The sequence below is a fragment of the Salvelinus fontinalis genome, chromosome 6, assembly GCF_029448725.1.
Source record: "Salvelinus fontinalis isolate EN_2023a chromosome 6, ASM2944872v1, whole genome shotgun sequence".
Taxonomy (NCBI): domain Eukaryota; kingdom Metazoa; phylum Chordata; class Actinopteri; order Salmoniformes; family Salmonidae; genus Salvelinus; species Salvelinus fontinalis.
The window spans coordinates 51,965,729-51,992,448 of NC_074670.1; the positions used below are offsets into that span (position 1 = coordinate 51,965,729).

Genomic DNA, 26,720 nt, shown 5'->3' on the forward strand with positions numbered 1-26,720 from the left:
CCAGCCGAGGCCGTTTTATCCAACCGAGGTTGTTTTATCCAGCCGAGGCCGTTTTATCCAACCGAGGTTGTTTTATCCAGCCGAGGCCGTTTTATCCAGCCGAGGCTGTTTTATCCAGCCGAGGTTGTTTTATCCAGCCGAGGCCGTTTTATCCAGCCGAGGCCGTTTTATCCAGCCGAGGCCGTTTTATCCAGCCGAGGCCGTTTTATCCAGCCGAGGCCATTTTATCCAGCCGAGGCCGTTTTATCCAGCCGAGGCCGTTTTATCCAGCCGAGGCCGTTTTATCCAGCCGAGGCTGTTTTAGCATGAAATTTGTGGATTGGTTGAAAAATGAGTTTTAATGACTCCAAACTAAGTGTATGTAAACTTCTGACCTCAACTGTATATGTGTTTGCACATGTCTAGCATCCGTTGCTATTCTGCTGATGTTATAGTGCAGGGATATTCAACTCTTACCCTACGAGGTCTCTAGCCTCCTGGTTTTCTGTTCTACCTGATCATTAATTACACAAATGAATTACTAAATCAGTGCCTGATTAGAGGGGGACAATGGTTTGAGGTCCAGAAATGAGTTTGAAGGCTATAGTGTATCTCATATCAGTAAGGAAATGTACATTATCTTGTGACACTGACAATGCAGTCATACATGACTACATAACCACACGGTGGGAGGTTATTCCATGACTTTAGTGACACACAGGCCGACAGAAACAGACCTCTGGCCACTCTATAAAAAAAAAACACTTCCTCTTCTCTAACCAATACTACTGCTCTCTCTCTCTCTCTCTCTCTCTCTCTCTCTCTCTCTCTCAATTCAATTCAAGGGGCTTTATTGGCCTGGGAAACATGTGTTAACAATGCCAAAGCAAGTGAGGTAGATAATATACAAAAGTGAAATAAACAATCAAAATTAACAGTGAACATTACACATACAGAAGTTCCAAAACAATAAAGACATTACAAATGTCATATTATGTATATATACAGTGTTGTAACAATTTACAAATTGTTAAAGTACACAAGGTAAAATAAATAAGCATAAATATGGGTTGTATTTACAATGGTGTTTGTTCTTCACTGGTTGCCCTTGTGGCAACAGGTCACAAATCTTGCTGCTGTGATGGCACACTGTGGACTTTCACCCAGTAGATATGGGAATTTATTAAAATTGGGTTTGTTTTCGAAATCTTTGTGGATCTGTGTAATCTGAGGGAAATATGTGTCTCTATGGTCATACATTGGGCAGGAGGTTAGGAAGTGCAGCTCAGTTTCCACCTCATTTTGTGGGCAGTGTGCACACAACCTGTCTTCTCTTGAGAGCCAGGTCTGCCTACGGGGGCCTTTCTCAATAGCAAGGCTATGCTCACTGAGTCTGTACATAGTCAAAGCTTTCATTAAGTGTGGGTCAGTCACAGTGGTCAGGTATTCTGCCACTGTGTACTCTCTGTTTAGGGCCAAATAGCATTCTAGTTTGCTGTTTTTTTGTTAATTCTTTCCAATGTGTCAAGTAATTATCTTTTTGTTTTCTCATGATTTGGTTGGGTCTAATTGTGCTGCTGTCTTGGGGCTCTGTGGGGTGTGTTTGTGTTTGTGAACAGAGCCCCAGGACCAGTTTGCTTAGGGGACTCTTCTCCAGGTTCATCTCTCTGTAGGTGATGGCTTTGTTATGGAAGGTTTGGGAATCGCTTCCTTTTAGGTGGTTGTAGAATTTTAACGTCTCTTTTCTGGATTTTGATAATTAGTGGGTATCGGCCTAATTCTGCTCTGCATTCATTATTTGGTGTTCTACGTTGTACATGGAGGATATTTTTGCAGAATTCTGCATGCAGAATTTCAATTTGGTGTTTGTCCCATTTTGTGAAATCTTGGTTGGTGAGCAGACCCCAGACATCACAAGCATAAAGGGCAATGGGTTCTTTGACTGATTCTAGTATTTTTAGCCAGATCCTAATTGGTATGTTGAATTTTATGTTACTTTTGATGGCATAGAATGCCCTTCTTGCTTTTTCTCTCAGATCGTTCACAGCTTTGTGGAAGTTACCTGTGGTGCTGATGTTTAGGCCAAGGTATGTATAGTTTTTTGTGTGCTCTAGGGCAATGGTGTCTAGATGGAATTTGTATTTGTGGTCCTGGCGACTGGACCTTTTTTGGAACACCATTATTTTGGTTTTACTGAGATTTACTGTCAGCGCCCAGGTCTGGCAGAATCTGTGCAGAATATCTAGGTGCTGCTGTAGGCCCTCCTTGGTTTGTGACAGAAGCACCAGATCATCAGCAAACAGTAGACATTTGACTTCAGATTATAGTAGGGTGAGGCCGGTTGCTGGAGACCTTTCTAGTGCCCGCGTCAATTCGTTGATATATATGTTGAAGAGGGTGGGGCTTAAGCTGCATCCCTGTCTCACCCCACGGCCCTGTGGGAAGAAATGTGTGTTTTTTGCCTATTTTAACCGCACCCTTGTTGTTTGTGTACATGGATTTTATAATGTTGAATGTTTTACCCCCATCACCACTTTCCATCAATTTCAAAAATCTGCCGTTCTGCCCTTGAGCAAGGCAATTAACCCCCAACAACAACTGCTCCCCGGGCGCCGATGATGTGGATGTCAATTAAGACAGCCCCCCTGCACCTCTCTGATTCAGAGGGGTTGGCATAAATGCAGAAGACACATTTCGGTTGAATGCATTCATTTTGGTTGAAGTGCAACTGACTAGGTATCCCCTTTCCCGTTCCTTCCCCCCTTCCTACCCACCTTACTCTTCAAACTTGACCTATATTTCACAGGGATTCACTGGATTTGGTGGAACACTGTTGCTCTCGGCAGCTCCCCGCTCTGGGAGATGCCAGTGTGTTCTCCTCCCAGATTGGAAGGGGGGGGTCTTAATAATTAAAATAGAGACAAACAGAAACACAACAGGAGCCAAACAGAACAGCAGCCTATAGCCACAGGACCAACAGCAGCATGGCACCATGCTATTGTGTCCTCTCTTTCTGTCCGACATCTGCCTGCCGCTGCCGGAAGTGTTAGCCCACTCAGCGTTTTGTTGCATTATGAATCGCTGTAGTAATTGTTTCATTAGGAACACATCCTCATTAGGTTTCACTCTCCAGGTAAACACATCCGCTCACATTAGATCATGTGAATGCTCTAGGGATGTGTGTGCATGCCCTGCAGATACAAAATATGCCCTGTTTGCGTGTGTATGTTGTTTTGGAGACTAGTAAAGTGTGTGTGTGTGTGTTATGGCCCAGGTTAACCAGCTCTGACATTATTATCACTGCTGTGGCTCAGCTAAACAAACTGTCTGAGCTTCTGTTTTAATAACCAGCTCTGAGCACACACACACACACACACACACACACACACACACACACACACACACACACACACACACACACACACACACACACACACACACACACACACACACACACACACACACACACACACACACACACAAAACACACACACACACACAGATTAGTTAGTGCTTGTATAAACCTCACCCTGTAGCATCCCAGGGTGTTGGAGCGCTTCAGGGTAGAGCACAAGGGAAAAGCAGAAAGGTTTTGTCCATTTTCTCTTTAATCTCGTAGTGTTGGATTCTTTAGAGAGAGTGCGAACCCTGCCATTACAATAGTTGCCCTGACAAGGATAGCTTGTCTGAGGGGGAGCGTATCAAATATGCAAATACATTTTCTCACCACACAGAGGGAAGAGAAAAAGTGAGGCTGCTCCAAACGTTTGGCTGACGTAGTCTCATCATCATGGTGACTGTCAGGCTATGACTAGGCAATATCAAACTATCTGGAATTCTCTGAAAAACAGTCATCGTCACAACGCTATGGTAACAGGAACTAGGAACCTTTCGACACCGTTGGAGTGTTACGCAATCGCCCTTATGCACATTCCATGATTGAACTTCTAAACACACTTCCTGTCGGTGTGGTAATTTCCGGTCAGTCTAGTTGTTATCGAGGATATAACGTTACTACCACTATGTCGCAGTTTTTTACTAGGTGTCTTCAGGACTTGCTTCAAATTAATATGAATGATATACATCGAATTGTTAAATCAGCCTCCGAGACTCCAGCTAGCAAGAATGAAAAGGGGTTTAAGATCTATATAGGAAGCTACATAGACAACTATGAAGGCGAGTACCAAGTCAGTGACAGATATAACGTTAGCTAGCTACAATCATTAGCTAGATAATTTAACTATTAACTGTAGCTAGCTAGTTACTTCGTAAAATGATGTAACGTTGACAGAATCTACCTGAGAATGTGTTTATTTTCGTTAGCTTGTTTGAGTTATGTTTGCTAGCTATATTTGCTAGCTAAAAATAATTGTTATTCATGCATTCTACACAGTATCTAACAAAGATACATTAACAGGGGAGATCACCGTGAGGGCTGCCTGTCACAGGTCCATGAGGAAGAGTGAAAAGCCGCACAGCATGAGAGTAGGGAAGGTTATAGATAGCTACTAGGGACCTTGTTAAACATCTCCTGTGAGACACTGTCATCATGGTCAAAATGTGTTGGAGAGTGTCAACGTTTAATCTTATGAGTAGATAGATATTAATGATGGGTCCCAATCCCAATTTAGAATTGCCCACTTTACCAAATAACCTGTTGAGATCTGTTGATGCAGTGTTTGGCAATTGTGTTACTGAGACACAATCTATTCCTGTATAGTTAAATGAGCCCCTAGTTAATATGACTAGACACTACTATTTTTATTTATGGGCCGCATCATTCTTGTTTCTCACTTCAGTCACTTCACATATCTTCACAGATGGTGTTAAAGCACTCCGTTCCAGTGATAGCGGTCCAAAGCCACTGCTCCTGTGTTGCAGGAAGTGCTCTGTGCAATCATCTGGTGGCCCTTCTTTACCAGACAGCGCACTACTCTCAACTAAACATTCCTGCTGCACCATCAGTTCACAGCTGCACAGACACAGAACAGCGTTGGCACAAGCCAAGAACACTTGTGAGTCTATCAATATCCATAAAAAAATGCACCTGAAAAGTATTCAGCCTATGTAACAGTAAATCCTGGTTAATTAGGGTGTGAAACCAGGTCCGGTTGATGGGATAGAGTTCAGTAAACCTACTAACTCGTGTGCTGATGGAATAAGGTAAGTTGGAGGTTCCTAGAATGAAAACAATTTAGAAAACATTTTCTTGTGATTGTATCCACATGATAATGACAAATGTTTGGGACAAAGACTTGGGGTAAATATATCATCTATAAATCTGTATATTTTAATTCATTTTATTTGAACTTTCGGGCTTGTGCTATTTCTGGAATAGTTACATGAGTCTTTGTCATAGTAATCTCTCGAACCTGATGTTAAGGTTTTAAAATGTTTTGCAGAAGTTCTCTCTACAAAGCACTCAATGGATACATGCCTGACATGAACCTTCTCCGCGTCTCAGAAACGTATGCCAACTTTTCTCCACCTACTGCCCCTCTTGTGACAACAATGGAAGAGTCCGCTAACGTGCCCCTGGTTGAGTCCGCTTTTGGGCCAGTGCAAGCCGGCAGTGTTCTGTCCTATCAGCTTCCACGGCCAAAGACCCGTGAAGATTGCCGATGTCCCTTCTCCACCAATACTTCCATTAGATGGCTACAGGTTTCCTAGTGTGCTTACGTCCTTAGCCATCAGGAGCAGTTCCACCTCAAGGCATTAGAGACAACCTGCGAGATGTCACACAAAGTCAATTTTGCTACAAGGGAGCAGAGCAGCAGCCCGGAATGGCATCAGCTCAGGAAAATGAGAATAACATCCCCTCGTTTCCGAGAGGTTTGCCATGTCCGGGGAGAGACCTCAGCTGACCACCTAGCTGAGCGGATGTTCAAGGGATCTGGTATGCAGAGCATGGAGATGAAGAGGGGCTAGCCATGGAGCCAGTGGCTGTACAGGGATCTGGTATAGAGACCATGGAGATGAAGAGGGGGCTAGCCATGGAGCCAGTGGCTGTACAGGGATCTGGTATAGAGACCATGGAGATGAAGAGGGGGCTAGCCATGGAGCCAGTGGCTGTACAGGGATCTGGTATAGAGACCATGGAGATGAAGAGGGGGCTAGCCATGGAGCCAGTGGCTGTACAGGGATCTGGTATAGAGACCATGGAGATGAAGAGGGGGCTAGCCATGGAGCCTGTGGCTGTAGAGGGATCTGGTATAGAGACCATGGAGATGAAGAGGGGGCTAGCCATGGAGCCAGTGGCTGTACAGGGATCTGGTATAGAGACCATGGAGATGAAGAGGGGGCTAGCCATGGAGCCAGTGGCTGTACAGGGATCTGGTATACAGACCATGGAGATGAAGAGGAGGCTAGCCATGGAGCCTGTGGCTGTAGAGGGATCTGGTATACAGACCATGGAGATGAAGAGGGGGCTAGCCATGGAGCCAGTGGCTGTAGAGGGATCTGGTATGCAGACCATGGAGATGAAGAGGGGCTAGCCATGGAGCCAGTGGCTGTACAGGGATCTGGTATGCAGACCATGGAGATGAAGAGGGGGCTAGCCATGGAGCCAGTGGCTGTAGAGGGATCTGGTATGCAGACCATGGAGATGAAGAGGGGCTAGCCATGGAGCCAGTGGCTGTACAGGGATCTGGTATACAGACCATGGAGATGAAGAGGGGCTAGCCATGGAGCCAGTGGCTGTAGAGGGATCTGGTATGCAGACCATGGAGATGAAGAGGGGGCTAGCCATGGAGCCAGTGGCTGTAGAGGGATCTGGTATGCAGACCATGGAGATGAAGAGGGGCTAGCCATGGAGCCAGTGGCTGTAGAGGGATCTGGTATGCAGACCATGGAGATGAAGAGGGGGCTAGCCATGGAGCCAGTGGCTGTAGAGGGATCTGGTATGCAGACCATGGAGATGAAGAGGGGCTAGCCATGGAGCCAGTGGCTGTACAGGGATCTGGTATACAGACCATGGAGATGAAGAGGGGCTAGCCATGGAGCCTGTGGCTGTAGAGGGATCTGGTATACAGACCATGGAGATGAAGAGGGGGCTAGCCATGGAGCCAGTGGCTGTACAGGGATCTGGTATACAGACCATGGAGATGAAGAGGGGGCTACCCATGGAGCCAGTGGCTGTACAGGGATCTGGTATACAGACCATGGAGATGAAGAGGGGGCTACCCATGGAGCCAGTGGCTGTACAGGGATCTGGTATACAGACCATGGAGATGAAGAGGGGGCTAGCCATGGAGCCAGTGGCTGTACAGAGATCTGGTATACAGACCATGGAGATGAAGAGGGGGCTAGCCATGGAGCCAGTGGCTGTACAGGGATCTGGTATACAGACCATGGAGATGAAGAGGAGGCTAGCCATGGAGCCTGTGGCTGTAGAGGGATCTGGTATACAGACCATGGAGATGAAGAGGGGGCTAGCCATGGAGCCAGTGGCTGTACAGGGATCTGGTATAGAGACCATGGAGATGAAGAGGGGGCTAGCCATGGAGACAGTGGCTGTAGAGGGATCTGGTATACAGACCATGGAGATGAAGAGGGGGCTAGCCATGGAGCCAGTGGCTGTAGAGGGATATGGTATAGAGACCATGGAGATGAATAGGGGCTAGCCATGGAGCCAGTGGCTGTAGAGGGATCTGGTATAGAGACCATGGAGATGAAGAGGGGGCTACCCATGGAGCCAGTGGCTGTACAGGGATCTGGTATACAGACCATGGAGATGAAGAGGGGGCTAGCCATGGAGACAGTGGCTGTACAGGGATCTGGTATAGAGACCATGGAGATGAAGAGGGGGCTAGCCATGGAGCCAGTGGCTGTACAGGGATCTGGTATAGAGACCATGGAGATGAAGAGGGGCTAGCCATGGAGCCAGTGGCTGTAGAGGGATCTGGTATAGAGACCATGGAGATGAAGAGGGGGCTAGCCATGGAGCCAGTGGCCATGGAGCCAGTGGCTGTAGAGGGATCTGGTATAGAGACCATGGAGATTAAGAGGGGGCTAGCCATGGAGCCAGTGGCTGTACAGGGATCTGGTATACAGACCATGGAGATGAAGAGGGGCTAGCCATGGAGCCAGTGGCTGTACAGGAGTACTGCACACTGAAGAATGTTAACTTCTTTCCGCGTGGCTTCGTAGTGAACCCAGATGCTCCGTGATTAGGATCCTCTCCAGATATAATCATATTTGATCCCAGTGTGGTTAGGATCCTCTCCAGATAGAATCATATTTCATCCCAGTGTAAGACCACACTTTAGACTCTTAGAGGTCAAGTGCCCAAATGTACCAAATTATGTTGACTGCCCTTACCTGAAGATACAGAATGGAGAGCTGAAGTTGAAGAGATCGCATGCTTACTACTGGCAGGTGCAAGGTCAAATCCTTCTCACAGGTTGTAGCTGGTGTGACTTTGTCATCTGTGCACAGGAGGACATCCTAGTTGAAAGGATGTATAAAGATCTACAGGTTTCAAAAACTATAAGAGTTTTATTTTTACCACTACTTGCAGATTTGTCTATCTCGCACCTGAATGGATCTCCTGCACGGGTGCCAAGTTTAGTGGTTTTATGAAAAATAAGTATTGATGTTCTTGTGAAGAAATCTACAGTAGAATAGATTTGTTAAAAAAATAATAATTTCAGCAAATGTTCAACAGTTCAGTTAATCAATTACACATCTCTAATATTGTATTCAATCTTGCATTCTGGCTATACTGTGTTTACTTGATTTCTTTCCCCCACCCCTAAACTCATTGCCTAATTAAAGCCAATACAAGCTCCACACAAACTGATATTCACTACAACACAAATGATTGAAACATGTCGTAGATAAACAAATTATTATTTTGCTGCCAGCAAATAAACACATGTACATTTACACTGGCTTGGCCCATGCTCTGGACCGGATCAGAGACGACACAGTCCACAGGCAGCGCACCTTGTTCTTCATCCCCCTCAGTCGGAGCAGGAGCTTTCAGTCATCTTCCCCAAACACCAGGTCTCTTTTGAATGTGCCAGTTCCACGCGAAGACAGTAGGAACAACACCTCTTTTTAGCTATTGTCGCCACCCCAATTTTTCCCTCAACAAATCACTTTCGACGAAATGTGTACTACACACCTTTGTGTGTTTGGTGACAGCAAAGTTGTCACGACGTACTGCCACCAACCACCTTTTTCTGAGCTCTACATCGACGGGAAACGATGGAGAGCTCACAATACCATTACATTTGCAAGAAACTGAACACAGAGGCACTGAACAATGTTCATTAGCACCTCCTTCGCGGGGCTGTAATTTAAACGTAGTCATTGTGAACTATTTCAGTCAGAAAGGCATCGACGATAGCTAGTAAGCTAATGATAAAAACAATAGCAGAACTCGCTCCGGAAGTCATCAACCCGATCGGAAATAAATTTGAACGTTGGCAGCGGTATAATGCATAGAGCCTATTGGAGGATGATTCAATGTTTTTCAAAGTGTTTGATTTCAGGAGAATCTCTGAATTCTTAGAATGTCTATTCATTCAAAAAAGCTACAACTTCTAGATTAGTGAAAAGTTATTTTGGACAAAGAGGAAACAAATCACTGACCAAGGTTGCTTCGAATTGAGCACTAGTACACCGTAACTAAAGTGACATTAAAACGTACCTCTTTATATCATAGGAGGTTGTTGGCACCTTAATTGGGGAGAATGTGATTGTGGTAATGACTGGAGCGGAATAGGTGGAATGGTATCAAATACATCAAACACGTGGTTTCCAGGTGTATGATGCCCTTCCATTTGCTCCGTTCCGGCCATACCTAACATATTTTGTATCCACGTATCACCTGGCTTCTCATGAGTGTCAGGTAGCTGTAATGTGGCATCATTTTCTGGCTACACCTTCCCCACACTTACTAGCATGCTACACAGTGTCCCTCTGCAGGTGTTCTCTGTTGACTCGCTGGAAGGCAGATGGGACCACCTGCATACCTTATCAGATATGGCACCTTGCCCTAGAACTCCCAAGTTTTTTATGTCAAGCCAGGTTTTCTGACCCAGTTTGTCCGGCAGCTTATCAGGAAGATATACAGTTGCTGTACCTATATGATTGGTTGGATCAATATTTCAAACAAAGGTGTTTGAGGAAATATTGGCATGCCCCTACAACTTTTAAACTTTGCTTGAACCAAGGGGTTGTTTTTTTGCTTTTGTCATTACTTGGTTGTTCGTGTTTGCTTAGTGTGGTATGGTGTGGTTTTGTGTATGATCTTACTGGAAGCCATGTGTATTCACAAGGGTAGCTGTGGTAAATGTGGTCAATGACAAGTCCAGACCGTAGGCGTTGATGATGATTGACATGCGTCATGTGACGTCAGAGGGGTTTGACCAGGCAGCTAGCGTTGGGTGACAGAACCTAGTTGCTTGTTCCCCTTTTGTTTTGGGAGAACTGTGTTGGAGCCTCCAAAGGGGGAGTGTGGTGTTGGCACTCAGGTGATTATTTAGATGCAGCGTAACACCTCTCACAACAGAAACACTACCAGACTGGTTCTTCAGGGAGGCACAGGGACCAGCCAGATAATATAAGGTTTGGGAGAGAGGGAATGCTGAAGAGAGAGACAGAGAGTGAGACAGACAGACATAGCTAGTGGAGGACAGACAAAATATGGTGAGAGAGAAAAGTGTGAGGCAGTGAAACAAAGCGGGAGAGTGAAAGAGAGATCGACTGAATGAGTGGGGCTTCAGAGCGAGATTAGTGTGTGCGTGGGTATGTGTGTCTAAGAGAGAGAGAGAGAGAGAGAGAGAGAAGGAGAGACCATTCCCCAGAGGTTTGGTCTAGCTCCCAGTAATAGAAGTTTATTTGCACAGCAGGACCAGTAACAACCTGCTTTGTCAGAGTAACTTACTGTTCTGTAGTCTCAACAGCAGGTCACTGAAGACAGAAGGAAAAACACTAAGGTTGATTTGGGACCTAGCGTGCCAGAAGGGAGTGTGAGGGGCTTGTTTATGTCATATCTTGTGTTGAAGAGAGGGTGTGTGAGAAACACTGCAGGTGTTAGAGAGAGAGCGTGTGTGTGTGTGTGTGTGTGTGTAAGAGAGTTCAAGAATGACCAGGAGGTCAGTTAATGGTGAGGGGACTGGGGTGAACAACACCCCCCAAAATGGGGGACACCCAGGGGATACCCCTGTCCCAAAAGAGGACCCTGACGCCCTGCACGGAAAGGTAGAGCTTAAGAAGAAGGTGACCCTACTTCGGGGAATCTCCATCATCATAGGGACCATCATCGGCGCGGGAATCTTCATCTCTCCCAAGGGAATCTTGAAGAACTCTGGGAGTGTTGGAATGTCTCTGGTGGTGTGGATCGCCTGTGGAGTACTGTCTCTGTTTGGTGAGTCACACGTGTTTGTCGCCACGACGACACCCCACCTCCTCAGGGAGAGAGGCACGGAGGAAGGAGACAGACCTGAGTAAAGGTGTGCAGAGGGGTTTTATGATGCCAGTGACCTGAAGGTACGGGGAAGGAGCTTTTGTGTTTTTATTGCAGTTCAGTCTATTGGGTTACGACTCCCTTGCTTCCCCTTCCTTGAAGACACTACAGCTGATGCCTCCTTAAACAAAGTGCTAAACTTGTAAAGCAGGTTTTCTTGAGACAATGAATGTGATTTAAAGCTTAGGGGGATGAATGAACTTTGCTAACTGTCTGCTGCTATGGGAAGGCTTCCGCTTCTACCCTAGTATTATTTCATCGTGAAACTGTAATTACAACAGCGTTATTGTATCTACTGCCTTCTAACTAACCATCAAACTGCTGAAACCTCAATTACCCTTTACGTTAACCTATCTTGCATTTTCTCTCTCTCTTTCTCTCTCTCGCTCTGACACACGCACGCACGCACGCACGCACGCACAGACAGACAGACGTGAACTCGCACGCACACACACACACACACACACACAGAGTTGTAGGATCTTAAAGGGATACTACTTACCCAGAGTCAGATGAACGCGTGGATACCATTTTTATTTCTCTGCAAGTAGTAGGAACGAAGTTAGCGGTAGTTTGTGAGTCAATGCTAACTAACTTCCTTCATATTGCATGCAGACGCGTTAAAATGACAAAATCCTAGTGTCCCTGTAATTTTACCTATACTGTCACAGCAAAATAATCCTGCAGCAACAGAATTTTTATGTTTATGTTTCTTGAGCAGTGGTTAGGCTATTAACTGGCCAAAAGTAGGCTACATGAAAAGTGCAATATGGTTAATATAACCATATGTAAGTGTTGGTATTCAGTCAATTTATGTAAATCACGAAGCTCATCTGCATCTCCTGGAAAATTCTCAGCAAAAAGAGGGATGAAATTGAGGTCCTACACCTGTATAATGCATACAATGAAAAATACAAGGAATCACATTTTCCTCTTACAGTAGCCACTTACCTGTTTGTTGTTGTAGATGGGTAGCCAGTTTCCTGTCCTAAACCTTTCCCTCTCTCCTATCCCAGGGGCCCTGTCCTATGCAGAGCTGGGAACCAGCATCAAGAAATCTGGAGGACATTATACCTATATTCTGGAGGCCTTTGGACCACAAATGGCCTTCATACGTCTCTGGGCTGACATCATCGCCATCAGGTATGTGTGTGTGAAAGTATTGTGTGTGTATCTTGTGTGTGTGTGTGTGTGTGTGTGTGTGTGTGTGTGTGTGTGTGTGTGTGTGTGTGTGTGTGTGTGTGTGTGTGTGTGTGTGTGTGTGTGTGTGTGTGTGTGTGTGTGTGTGTGTGACAGAGACAGAGGCAGGAAGTGGGGTAGACACTTGCAATGCAGTGTGTGCATATCACTCTATACTGTCTGTTTGTGAGAAGGGGAGGGGCGTTCTAGCGTTGATCTCAATGTTGTACAGGAAGTAAAGCCTCTCTGATCCCATCCTAGTCCGTTGATACCCGTGGTAGCAGAGCAGTGTAAACAAACCTGCTATACTATACTGTACTGCAGAGTATCATCGGGCTAGGGGGGACGTATGGTTTTGGGTATATGGGAAACGAACAGTGATCGGGGATGAGCCCACCGACTGGGAAACAGTTATTAGATTCTTATTAGAGCCAAGATCAATAGAAAACACTGGAATTGATTCACTTCCACATGTGGAAGAAATGTGCGTTTGCTATTTTAGATACTTAGTGTGTACGTCTACCTGCTGTGTAGTGTAATAATGTCTCATAGTTCTGAGAATTAAGTTTAACGGTTATTAGCTTCTACATGTCTGACCAGATTTGTTCCAGATATTTTGAATACATAACATTTGCCATTTCATTCTGGACCACAGAGTACCTTTAGTTATGTGTTTGTACCCAATGTACTTTAACCTGTCTAGGATCAGCGTGGCGCTAGCGGCACCCCCCCCCCCCCCCCACTGAAAAACCAGTGCCGCGAAATTCAAAAAAAATATTTTTTTAAAATATTTAACTTTCACACATTAAAGTCCAATACAGCTAATGAAAGACACAGATCTTATGAATCCAGTCAACATTTCCGATTTTTAAAATGTTTTACAGGGAAGACACAATATGTAAAGATGTACATCTATTACCTAAAAACACATTAGCATAATCCACCATCTTTTATTTGTCCACCAACACCAGTAGCCATCACCAATTCGGCTAAACTAAGATATTTATAGCCCCTAACCAACAAAAAAACTCATTAGATGACAGTCTGATAACATATTTATGGTATGGGATAGGTTTTGTTAGAAAAAAGTGCATATTTCAGGTATATGGCATAGTTTACAATTGCACCCACCATCACAAATGGACTAGAATAATTACAATGAGCAACGTGTTTACCTAACTACTAATCATCAAACATTTCGTAAAAATACACAGCATACACGAATCGAAAGACACAGATCCTGTGAATACAGACAATATTTCAGATTTTCTAAGTGTCTTACAGCGAAAACACAATAAATCGTTATATTAGCTTAGCACATAGCAATTAGCAGCCCAGCATTGATTCTAGCCAAAGTGAGCGATAAAAGTCAACATCGCCAAAAGATATTAATTTTTTCACTAACCTTCTCAGAATTCTTCCGATGACACTCCTGTAACATCACATTACAACATGCATATACAGTTTGATCGAAAATGTTTATATTTAGCCACCAAAATCATGGTTAGACAATGTGAAATGTAGACAAGCTGGTAAAGAAAACGTCCTTGCGCCACTTAGACAGTGATCTACTCTTATACATAAATACTCATAAACGTGACTAAAAAATATAGGGTGGACAGGGATTGATAGACAATTTAATTCTTAATACAATTGCGTTATTACATTTTTTAATTTATCCTTACTTTTCAATACAGTTTGCGCCAAGCGAAGCTACGTCAAAAAACATGGCGTCCTAAGCCACTAAAATGTTTCGACAGAAACACGATTTATCATAATAAAAATGTCCTACCTTGAGCTGTTCTTCCATCAGTATCTTGGGCAAAGGATCCTTTCTTGGGAGAAATCGTCTTTTGGTGGAAAGCTGTCCTCTTGCCATGTGGAAATGTCAACTACGTTCGGGATGAACTGAAAAGCGTGCCCAACTTTTCACATCGTTGCAAAAATAAATGTCCCAAAATCGCACTAAACGGATATAAATTGCTATAAAACGCTTTAAATTAACTACTTTGTGATGTTTGTAACTCCTATAACGAGTGAAAAGATGACCGGAGAAATATAACAGGCTAAACTAACGCTTGGAACAGGAGAGGGTCGGTGTCTTCCACGCGCGTTACGCAGCAAGAAAAGACTTGCTAGCTAAAGGTTTTTTTCATTTGTAGGGCCTGTGAACGAGCAATCGAGCCCGTTGGAATCGTCATCACGTAAAGGCATCCAGGGGAAGACGTAAGAAGTGTCCGTATAGTCATAGCAACGACAGAGCCCTTTTAAATGACTTCAGAAAAGTGGCCAACGTTTCTCAAATCTGACTCCATGTCAGGGAAATTGCTGTAGAATGGGCTCTGTTCCACTTAGAGACAAAATTTCAACTCCTATAGAAACTATAGACTGTTTTCTATCCAATAATAATAATAATATGCATATTGTACGATCAAGGATTTTGTGGGAAGCCGTTTAAAAAATTAGCCACATTAGCATAAATAGTCTAAACAGCGCCCCCATCCCCAACAGGTTAAGTACTTTATCTCTATTGTATCCATTTCATATCAATACTAATCATGTATTTTTTTATGTTTTTCTCTCAACTGAATCTAACAGACATCTTTGAGTTAGTAACCACTGAATATCAGTAATAATAGTTAATTGACTGTTATAAACAAGTGTGAGGTTGTGTAAGACAGGTCAGTTGGAGGTCAAATGCTCCCAACACTCTGAACAGTGCATGCGGCCCCAGATCTCACAGCTTTGTGCGTCAGCATTTCCGGTCGACGTGTTGGCTGCATGTGTATTTTTGGGTCAGTGTTTTGGGGTCTGTGTGTGATGGTGTTGTTTGTTCTAGACCTGCAGGGTTGGCAGTGATATCCCTGGCCTTCGGACAATATATTCTGGAGCCTATATTCATGCCGTGTGGAGTGCCAGAGATTGCTATCAAACTGGCCACCTCTATAGGAATAAGTATGTCTAAGATTTTAGTATTATATTGAATTGAACAAACGTTTGGAATATAGGATTTTAGTGCTTATCAGTGAGATGGTTCAGCTGAATGTAAGATACCGGTCAGTTTCACATAAAGTATATGTGTGTGTGTGTGTGTGTGTGTGTGTGTGTGTGTGTGTGTGTGTGTGTGTGTGTGTGTGTGTGTGTGTGTGTGTGTGTGTGTGTGTGTGTGTGTGTTTGTGTGTGTACTACTCCACAGCGTCAGTGATGTATCTCAACAGCATGAGTACGAGCTGGACAAACAGGATTCAGATCTTCCTCACCTTCTGCAAGCTTCTGGCTATAGCCATCATCATCGTACCTGGCCTCTATATGCTCTTCAAAGGTTAGCCTTCATCATCCTCATCATTCTCATCTTCATCATCATATTCATCCTCATCATCGTCATCATCCTCATTTTCACATTAATCATCACCATCATCATCCTCATCATCACATTCATCCTCATTATCATTATAACATTCATCCTTATCATCATCCTCATTATCACATTAATCATCATCATCATGACATTCATCATTATCATCGTCATCATCCTCATTATCACATTAATCATCATCATCATCATCATCATCATCATCATCATCATCATCATCATCATCACCATCACCATCATCATGTATTTTACACTGGATTAAAACAACACAAATGGCATGCAAAGGCTCACATCACATTGAATCTGACACTCTTTCTTGGCTTTCATCAAAAACCTTGAAACCCCGTTTGTGGTACATAGGGTTATATTTGTTTGTTTGTTACATGGACATTCCACAGATACCAGGTGTACTTTAACTAGACGATTACTCAACTCCACGGTGTGTAATGGCTATAGAGTACCTGGTCGACACATTACAGGCTAACTACAGAGTGGCTGCAGGCCTATACATAGCTAACAGACTTTATGTTCTGCCATACCAATGTTCATTGAACATCAGTGCATTTCTGCTTTTAGAGGGTTATTATCTGCCCCTTTGGAACTGTGTTCCATTGGACAGAAATACACTACATAAGTGTGTATTGTATTGGAATGCTCTTGGGGGTGCATTCTTACACATACCCATGCTGATATACTTAGAAAAATGCACCTAGTCAAACAATCAACTAGAATCGGTATTCTTTGGTGTTTGTGTAATTCCTGCTTTGTGTGTGTGTGTGTGTGTGTGTCTCACTCTGTGTGTGTGCATACAGGCGAGACTAAGAACTTTGAGAATGCGTTTGAGGTCAGTAATATCAAGCTCACAGGTCTTCCTCTGGCCTTCTACTCTGGGATGTACGCCTATTCTGGGTGGTAGGTATGGACTTCTTATAGCATAACTAGCTCTTATATCTAATTCTAGGTGACACTTTGCATAACGCCAACAGGTGTAATGCATTATTGACTTGTCATGAGCTCTTGTTATCTGTATCCTAATGTCATATTGTTGTAAATCTCAAACTTTTATCCAACAGGTTTTACCTTAACTTTGTGACTGAGGAAGTGGAGAATCCAGAAAAGTGAGTTTCTCATTTCATATCTCATTTACACCGGCTTGCCTGACCGTAAGGTGAGATCAAGTTATATTTTGATTGGGTTGTCGGTCTCAAATTTGTGCATATCCTCAGGACTGTGCCATTGGCCATCTGTATCTCCATGGCGATAGTCACTTCCGGCTACGTGCTGACCAATGTGGCGTACTACACTGTGATGTCAGCAGAGGAGCTGTTGGCCTCGCAATCCGTCGCCGTGGTAAGGCATCTAACAAACTCTCTGTCTATCGGCCGATTTCATTGACACTGATCTTACTACCCCCCCCCCCCCCCCCCCCGGAGTCCTATAGATTTCTGTGCGTGATGTATTGATACACTTGAGGTGTAATGACTGCAGTCTTACACCTCGGTCGCCTGGGCCTAATTCCATCTAGCTCTGAGGAGTGACTGATCAGCGGTGTTGCTTTCCTGCACTCTAAACTGCTCTTAACCTTTCATCATTAGTGGGACGCCAAGCCCAACACCTTTGCTTCCCAGTATGGACTAATGTGATTCCACACAGTCCATCCCTCTCAATAATAATTACATTAGGTCCAGTGTAAATTGCATAGTCTTAGACAGAGCCTAAAATTAGTCTGCCACGCTGTTCTCCGGCCAGTTTGGTGTAGGGGGAGATTCATTCACTAAAAGGGCTCTGATCTGATCAGGCCTTTTTAAAGGAGTTTGTTTCATTACAGTTTAAAAGGTCAGTGATGCTGCTCTTAAGAAAAGACTGAATGCATTTAGCTACCAATGTTCTTACACTAGATGTTCAGTGAATTGAGAATCTTTCTCTCTATCTCTTTGTCCCTATTTGGTTCATACTATTTCTCTCTCTCTCTGTCTGTCTCTCTCTCTGTCTGTTTTGTGTGCAGACATTTGCAGAGAAGACGATGGGGAACCTTTCGGTGGCAGTGCCGATATTTGTAGCCTTGTCGTGCTTCGGTACGATGAACGGCTGCTTATTCGCTTTCTCAAGGTGGGCTGCGTCAACACAGGTGTCAAACCACAGCCTTGGCTAACTTTTCCTGCCAAGGAGAATGACAAAATGCCTTGCCTCCCTGACACACAACTGTGCGTGAGGAATCTCACCACTTTTTTTTCATTCAACTGCCAAACTGTGTTATGCAGAAGTTTGGATGTGGAGGTCGAACATAGAATACGCAGTATGGTGGTAGAGTGAAAACAAAATAGCTGACATTGCTTTACTTAGACACTGCAGACTTTTAATAGAGGAATAACAAAAGAGTGAGTTCTTGGGCGCCGCACTACTATGGCTGACCCTGTAAAACAACAGATTTCACTGCACCTATCCAGTGTATGTGACAACAATACAGTATATTATATATATTTTATTTTGTTGTTGCTTTTTTTTTGGCTCTGACGATGGTGAAGTGTTGTTTTTGGTAATATTTCACATTTTCTCATGTAACCCTGAAGATTGTGTTGGTCATTCTAGAATGTTTTATGTGGCATCACGAGAAGGCCATCTCCCTGAGGTTCTGTCCATGATCCACGTCCGCAGACACACACCTTTGGCAGCCGTCATCATTCTGGTCAGATAAGCATAAAGAAAATACACATGTCATTGTTTACTGTCTTTATGAAGATCAGGGGCCGGATTCACAAAACCTAAAGAAGCAATTTTTTCCTTAACTATAGACGTAAGAAGAAAGTTAAGCAAAGTTGCTATTCCTCAAAAAGTTTATTGGAAATGTTATTGCGCTGTTTCTTATGTTAAGCAAAAAGTTAAGAAGAAATTTGATTTTTGAAAATAAAGTTCTTGGAATCTAACCCTTGTCTTAAACTCAGGGCAGTGAGAGAAAAAGCTCATGAAAGCAATTGACCATGTTAAATTCACACAAACTTCATCTGAAAGTTTCACTATTGATTATTTTAAACAGGTTTTAGAACCGTAATCTCAGCAAGAAATATGGTAAATTGATTGCCATTGCTAGATAGCTAAATTGGTTGCCTAGCAACACACATCTTAAGAAGATTCATGAGAAGATATTTGAGAAGTTCATAAGAAAATCATTCAATCTTAAGATATTGTTGAGGAATTGCACTTACGAATGAACTTCTTATTTTTTTTCTTAAGAAGCGTCTTAAGTTTTTGCAAATCTGTGAATCCGGGCCCTGTTCTTTAGGGTTCACAATTAATACTTTGCATTCCTTCCTGTACTCATCGTTTGCATGTTTAACTGTTAACTTGCTTTGTGGTTACCTTTTAGCATCTCTACGTAATCCTCATTGGATCTGTGTGTGTTCTCTCTCTCTGTGTGTGTGTGTGTGTGTGTTCTTTCTCTGTGTGTGTCTCCAGTATCCTATGACGGTGTTCCAGCTGTTTGTGGGAGATATCTACAGCCTGTTGAACTTCATGAGCTTCCTCCGCTGGCTCTTCATTGGTGTGGCTGTGCTGGGCCTCATCTACATGAGATACACACGCCCTGACATGCCACGTCCTTTCAAGGTCAGTCCAACACACGTGAAAACACACACAGACAGGCATGTAGTCACAGACACACATTCACATACACACGTCTAAGTCGATGATGACATCTCTCCTTCGGTGCCACTTCAGGCTGTGGAGGCCGATGCAGGAGCCGCGGATATGCAAGCGTCTTGCACACATGGACACACAAATAGAGCATGAGTCTGTCTGATGGCTGTCTTAGTCAACTTATGAACGCTTTACGGAATTGATCCTTGAGTCCTGTGTACTTCTTTGTCTTTCTCCCCAGGTTCCTCTTTTCATTCCGGCCATTTTCTCCTTCACCTGTTTCTTCATGGTGTTCCTCTCTCTCTACTCCGACCCCGTCAACACAGGGATAGGATTCGCCATCTCACTAACAGGAATCCCAGCCTACTATATTTTCATTGTGTTTGACCGCAGACCCAAGTGGCTACAGAAGGGTTTAGGTAACACGCTACCTACACGTAGGAGCCATTACATGGACTTTACATCACAGTGAAAATCATACATACTGCTGACATACATACAGCAAAGGATTGATCAGTGCTTCAGTGGACCATGAAACTATACATGCATTGCTTACCATAACATATAAGCAATTTCCAAAACATTTTCAGCATGGCATCCTATTGTAATTGCTGCATTAATACCAATAATGTGTCCATTTTGACACTTTGCAAATTATCTTGTCCTAACCACAATGGCATCATGATTGTTTTTCTGTGTATTTTATTCTGTCGTCAGATTCCTTTAACAGATCTGTCCAGATCCTCCTGGAGGTGATCCCAGCAGAACACTGACACCAGACCAGATCCCCACACCAGATCCGTATTTATGATCATCCACACCACAGGAGAACGAGATCGGGTTTATGAGTGGAATGGTATCAAACACATTGTTTCCAGGTGTTTGAAGCAATTCCATTTGCTCTGTTCAGGCCATATTCTTTTGAGCTGTCCTCTCCTCAGCAGCCTCATGTGCTCCACACCCAAGGACATCACACCGATGGCCTCTTCTATTGTATCATTTCACATTATACATTATTATGACTCTCCCATCCTGCTGACCTTATCTAGGCAGGCTTAGCTCTGCTCTGCTCTCACATTTCACATTACCAATTCAAACAGCCTGAATACTCTCTCTTCTCTCCTCACCCAAGTATTTTAAATGGAGTGGCCAGGCAGGCAGGGAGGTGAGGCTGTGTGCTTTGTGTGTGTCCCTGTGTGGGATTTGTAGGTAATCCATCTCTGTAACCACTACCCTACGGCTCCAGTGTGCGGTGGGAGCCCAGCCTCTTAGAAATGCAACAGCTTTTACTGTTGATAAGATGCCAGGGAATCCTTGTAAGCTTGGAGTATAACTATCTTTGGCTACAATTGCAGTTATATTTGTGTCATTGTTACAGCTAGCATTAGCCATAATTACAGCTAGTGTTAGTTACATTCAGACCTAGCTTCAGTCATTGTTACACCTAGCATTAGCCACTGCTAGCATTAGCATTACACTGGATACTCAGTTTTCACCAGATCATTCAGGATGTACACAATATGTACCGTAGGCAACCCATAGTTATTTCTATATTTTAGGAAATTAAGACAGATCAGTGAGTGTTAATTGATGTATGTTCTATAGTCTGAGTAAGACAAGCACTCCCTTCACATATGTAAGCATCATTAGAGCAGTAAAGTGTGATTCATACTCAATCTACAGATGCCTGTGAAACATGATGTCCTTACACAAATGACAACGAACATAAACGGGATACAGTTTTATATTTAACCATTTTTTGAAAACACGTATGTTTAGAAATTATGTCCTGCATAACCTGAGAAAAACTCATCTGATTTCATGGAAAAATAAAAACAGATTTTTTTCAATTTGAGAGAAACTCTACTTTTGTATTCTGCAGACAATGAATTACACAATTTGCACAAGGGATAAAGATTTTATTTTCTCTTGGTGGAGATGGAAACCTTTCGAGACGTTGGTTGCGTGTAAAACAGTTTCCACACCATGTGCAGAATCTGTGTGTGTGTGTGTGTTTGCATGTGCTCTGGCATAATTTAAGCCACAAATGCACTGGGCAGAATAGCTCTATTACCACAGATGATTCACACCAGGGTTATTCAAGCTGTGAAACCAACAGAAACCCTTTCCATCGAGAAACACACACAAACACACACTAAAACACACTCACACTCACATCCTGTATGCTAGGATGCTGGCTGGGTACCAGAGGCTAATGCTCTCACACACACATGTGAGTGAGCACACTGCCAGAGTCCTGGCTAGTAGCCCAGAGTAGAGACAGAAAGAGAGCTTCCCCCTGCTACTGCACAGCCAGGACCAGGCACATTGCCCAACTGAGAGAGAGAGCTAGTGTGTGTATGTGTCTGCATTCCCATCTTACTAAGATGACTTGCATATCGTGCATTATATTGAGACGTTGCCTAGAAACATATGGCTAGATCATGTTGACACATGAAATGACTTCATTTACTTACAATCTCCCTCTTGTTGGCAGGTCTGTGTAATCTCCGCTTCTCCTCCTCCTTCTCCTGTATGTTGCTCAGCACTGTCTCTGAGTCTGACCTTTCCTTCTGCTGAGCAACACACGCATACACACGCACGCACATGCACGCACGCACACACACGCACACACACACACACATACACGCACGCACACACACAAAGACACACACACACACATACATGCACACACACACGCACACACGCACCCACCCACCCACACACGCACCCACCCACCCACACACACACACACACACAATCTCTCTCTTTTCCCGATGTCTGCGCACAGCATCCTTTTCTGCATTGCACCTCTACCCCTGCAGTTTACTAAAAAGACACAAGGGGGCGATACAGTGCAATGTAACAGTCTTGTGAGGGGAAGTTAGTTGGTAAAAGGAGACTAAACATGAGACATTTAAATCTGAGTCACTCTATCTGTACAGCCCATCTCCACCTCTCTCTGCTCCAGGCAGGAATAAGGAACGTAAACATTGTTCCCTCTGGTTGAAACCATGACCCTGTCCTATTGGCGTACCTACTGTACTTCTGTGGAATGTTAATGTTTCTATCCAACTACAATTGTAGGTTTCTAGATGCAAACAAAATGGATTCCTCTTTCTTTTCTCATTAAAGGGAGAGTTCACCCAAATTACAAAATGACATGTTGGTTTCCTTACCCTATAAGCAGTCTATGGATTAGCATTTTTGCGCTGCGGGTCCAAATCATCCAAACGTATCTAAAAATGCATTGTGTAACTCAATGAAGTTACCTATAGATGATGTGACGAAGCGAACCAAGCAAACTGTTGACTTGCATCGGATTTGTGCCATAAATGCTGAAAAGATAGCATTTGAAACAGTGGCCAGGTAAGAATCAACGTCATACCTTGTCCATAAACTGCTTACAGGGTAAGGAAACCATTATGTCATTTTGTAATTTGGGTGAACTATCATTTTGAGTGGATGATATAAACTGATATGCATGAAATAAACCACAGTGGACAACAGGCCACACATAGCAACCACGTAGTAAAAACATAGTGTTTCAGTTCAATGAGACCACAGTGAAATCCAAATATAGGGGATAGAATGATGGGGAGAGAGAGAGAGAAAGAGGGCAGTACTGACAGGATATGGAGAGAGAGAAAGAATGAGCGAGAGAGAGAGAGAGAGAGAAATAGAGAATAGAAAAAAAGACCAAAACAAACAGAGAGGTTCATTCATAGCTGGAATGCCAGAGGGCTGAGATGTAGGTGACCTCTAACAGGAAGTGACCTTGTTACTGTGAGGTCAGAGGTCACATGGTGTGATAGGTTTATAAGAAGCTCTATCAGGCGGCGGTAGTGTGACTCAGACCCCTTGAGGGCGAGTCAGTCTACTGGCCCAGTATGACTAATCTTGCTAACGGAATGTGGGGATTGAAAGGTGTGTGTGTGTAGGGGGTATAGTGGAAGCCTGAAGGGTTGTGAGACACTGCCATTAAATGAGCAGGATGCCTTCAGGTGGTGGGGTTCCACCCACTCTCAAGATTCTGTGTGCCTGATTCCTCTCTCTGTGTGAGTTAGGTTCAAGTTTATAGTAATGCTGTTTATGTGTGCTTGCACATGTACGGCCACGTGTGTGTAGAAAAGGCCTGTGGTGTTGTTCTGTCACTGTGGCTGACAGAGCGACTGTCGTTGTGACTCACCTGAAGTGAGTAATAGTGAACACACAGTATATAAGGATAGAATGGTCCACATCCACCCTGCTTGACAGATCCTCTAATTATAACAGAGGACTGGGCGGCTGCCCTCGGGTCACTTAATGGGTTAATCATTGGTGCATGAACACACACACACGCCCACACACACACTGCAGGCCCTATGAGCTAAATCCATTGTCACAAAGCTTTAATCAGAACAATGTGACTGTAGTTCATGTTGTGCTGTAATGCAAATTCACTTTCAGGTTCGTTTTCTGTGGATGTCACAGTGTATAATAAAATATTGTAATATTCTACAGCTTACTTTACGTCGCTTCCTGCTCCTCGTGAATGAAACTAAAAGAATCACGCATTCACATGATTATGCCAGCTGGAATGAATGGTCTAGAGTCTAGACCAGCTAAAAGATCTGTGGAGTGCATTTAAGTGCAGTCATAGCAATGACACATATTCACATAATCTTACATGCCCTCTTTCAGTGTGCCATGGCATTACCGTGTGGCTGCCTAGCGTGGAGCGGCAGGTAATTCCTGATGTAAATTAAGTTCTGGAACACCACTGGTTGTTGCCTGGCAAAAGAGGTGATTTTTTTTTTATAAGACTAACTCTGCGTTTAATTGGTTGGCTGTGTTATAGAGGATGACTCACTGTTGCCATAGTGTTGCTCCTTTGACAGGGAGGAGAGGAGAGAAAGGAGACAGAAAGGAGACGAAGAGAGAGGGGACAGGAGAGAGGAAAGGAGAAAATAGGAGGGATGAAGAGAGAGGAGAGGAGAGAGAACAGGGGAAGAAAGACAAGAGGAGAGGAAGGGACAGGAGAGAGAGGAAAGGAGAAAATAGGAGGGATGAGGAGAGAGAACAGGGGAAGAAAGACAAGAGGAGAGGAAGGGCAGAGGACAGAAGAGGAGAAGAAAATAGAAGAAAAAGGAGAGAAAGAGGGAGGAGAGGAAAGAGGATAAGAAGGAGAGGAGAGGAAAGAGGATAAGAAGGAGAGGAAAGAGGATAAGAAGGAGAGGAGAGGAAAGAGGATAAGAAGGAGAGGAAAGAGGATAAGAAGGAGAGGAGAGGAAAGAGGATAAGAAGGAGAGGAAAGAGGATAAGAAGGAGAGGAGAGGAAAGAGGATAAGAAGGAGAGGAGAAAAGCGAAAAGGGAAGAGGAAATATCATCTGATTTAGATGCACAACACACAATGCAGGCAGGTTCCCATCCAACACGAATTTCACCAATTCACCCACCGAATCAACAGTCCAGGCCACAGTCCAGCTCATCTGGCAAAGACTGGCAGACTGGTACTGCTACAGACTAAATAACCTAAACAAGACTGGCAGACTGGTACTGCTACAGACTAAATAACCTAAACAAGACTGGCAGACTGGTACTGCTACAGACTAAATAACCTAAACAAGACTGGCAGACTGGTACTGCTACAGACTAAATAACCTAAACAAGACTGGCAGACTGGTACTGCTACAGACTAAATAACCTAAACAAGACTGGCAGACTGGTACTGCTACAGACTAAATAACCTAAACAAGACTGGCAGACTGGTACTGCTACAGACTAAATAACCTAAACAAGACTGGCAGACTGGTACTGCTACAGACTAAATAACCTAAACAAGACTGGCAGACTGGTACTGCTACAGACTAAATAACCTAAACAAGACTGGCAGACTGGTACTGCTACAGACTAAATAACCTAAACAAGACTGGCAGACTGGTACTGCTACAGACTAAATAACCTAAACAAGACTGGCAGACTAGTACTGCTACAGACTAAATAACCTAAACAAGACTGGCAGACTGGTACTACTACAGACTAAATAACCTAAACAAGACTGGCAGACTGGTACTGCTACAGACTAAATAACCTAAACATGACTGGCAGACTAGTACTGCTACAGACTAAATAACCTAAACAAGACTGGCAGGCTGGTACTGCTACAGACTAAATAACCTAAACAAGACTGGCAGACTGGTACTGCTACAGACTAAATAACCTAAACAAGACTGGCAGACTGGTACTGCTACAGACTAAATAACCTAAACATGACTGGCAGACTAGTACTGCTACAGACTAAATAACCTAAACAAGACTGGCAGACTGGTACTGCTACAGACTAAATAACCTAAACAAGACTGGCAGACTGGTACTGCTACAGACTAAATAACGCAAACAAGACTGACAGACTAGTACTGCTACAGACAAAATAACCTAAACAAGACTGGCAGACTGGTACTGCTACAGACTACATAACCTAAACAAGACTGGCAGACTAGTACTGCTACAGACTAAATAACCTAAACAAGACTGCAGACTGGTACTGCTACAGACTAAATAACCTAAACAAGACTGGCAGACTGGTACTGCTACAGACTAAATAACCTAAACAAGACTGGCAGACTGGTACTGCTACAGACTAAATAACCTAAACAAGACTGGCAGACTGGTACTGCTACAGACTAAATAACCTAAACAAGACTGGCAGACTGGTACTGCTACAGACTAAATAACCTAAACAAGACTGGCAGACTGGTACTGCTACAGACTAAATAACCTAAACAAGACTGGCAGACTGGTACTGCTACAGACTAAATAACCTAAACAAGACTGGCAGACTAGTACTGCTACAGACTAAATAACCTAAACAAGACTGGCAGACTGGTACTGCTACAGACTAAATAACCTAAACAAGACTGGCAGACTGGTACTGCTACAGACTAAATAACCTAAACATGACTGGCAGACTAGTACTGCTACAGACTAAATAACCTAAACAAGACTGGCAGACTGGTACTGCTACAGACTAAATAACCTAAACAAGACTGGCAGACTGGTACTGCTACAGACTAAATAACCTAAACAAGACTGGCAGA

The 26,720-nt window shown here is 43.7% G+C and overlaps 1 protein-coding gene across 1 annotated transcript; it reads left to right on the forward strand.

Annotated features, from left to right (window-relative positions):
* Positions 1 to 4,760: 4,760 nt before the first annotated feature.
* Positions 4,761 to 21,490, forward strand: LOC129858083 (cystine/glutamate transporter-like). Its single transcript, XM_055927027.1, has 13 exons — positions 4,761 to 5,142; positions 5,382 to 11,356; positions 12,472 to 12,598; positions 15,474 to 15,589; positions 15,831 to 15,956; positions 16,820 to 16,919; positions 17,081 to 17,125; positions 17,234 to 17,357; positions 18,013 to 18,116; positions 18,597 to 18,693; positions 19,461 to 19,610; positions 19,882 to 20,059; positions 20,358 to 21,490. The coding sequence occupies exons 2-13, from the start codon at positions 11,074 to 11,076 to the stop codon at positions 20,411 to 20,413; spliced, it is 1,506 nt and encodes a 501-aa protein (XP_055783002.1). The 5' UTR covers positions 4,761 to 5,142; positions 5,382 to 11,073; the 3' UTR covers positions 20,414 to 21,490.
* Positions 21,491 to 26,720: the final 5,230 nt, after the last annotated feature.

What these genes read in the sequence shown, in the direction of transcription:
- LOC129858083 (XM_055927027.1), top strand. Translation starts at nt 11,074, where the DNA reads ATGACCAGGAGGTCAGTTAATGGTGAGGGGACTGGGGTGAACAACACC. An exon ending in TGGAGTACTGTCTCTGTTTG is followed by an intron (nt 11,357 to 12,471) that starts GTGAGTCACACG and finishes CTCCTATCCCAG; the next exon opens with GGGCCCTGTCCTATGCAGAG. An exon ending in ACATGCCACGTCCTTTCAAG is followed by an intron (nt 19,611 to 19,881) that starts GTCAGTCCAACA and finishes CTTTCTCCCCAG; the next exon opens with GTTCCTCTTTTCATTCCGGC.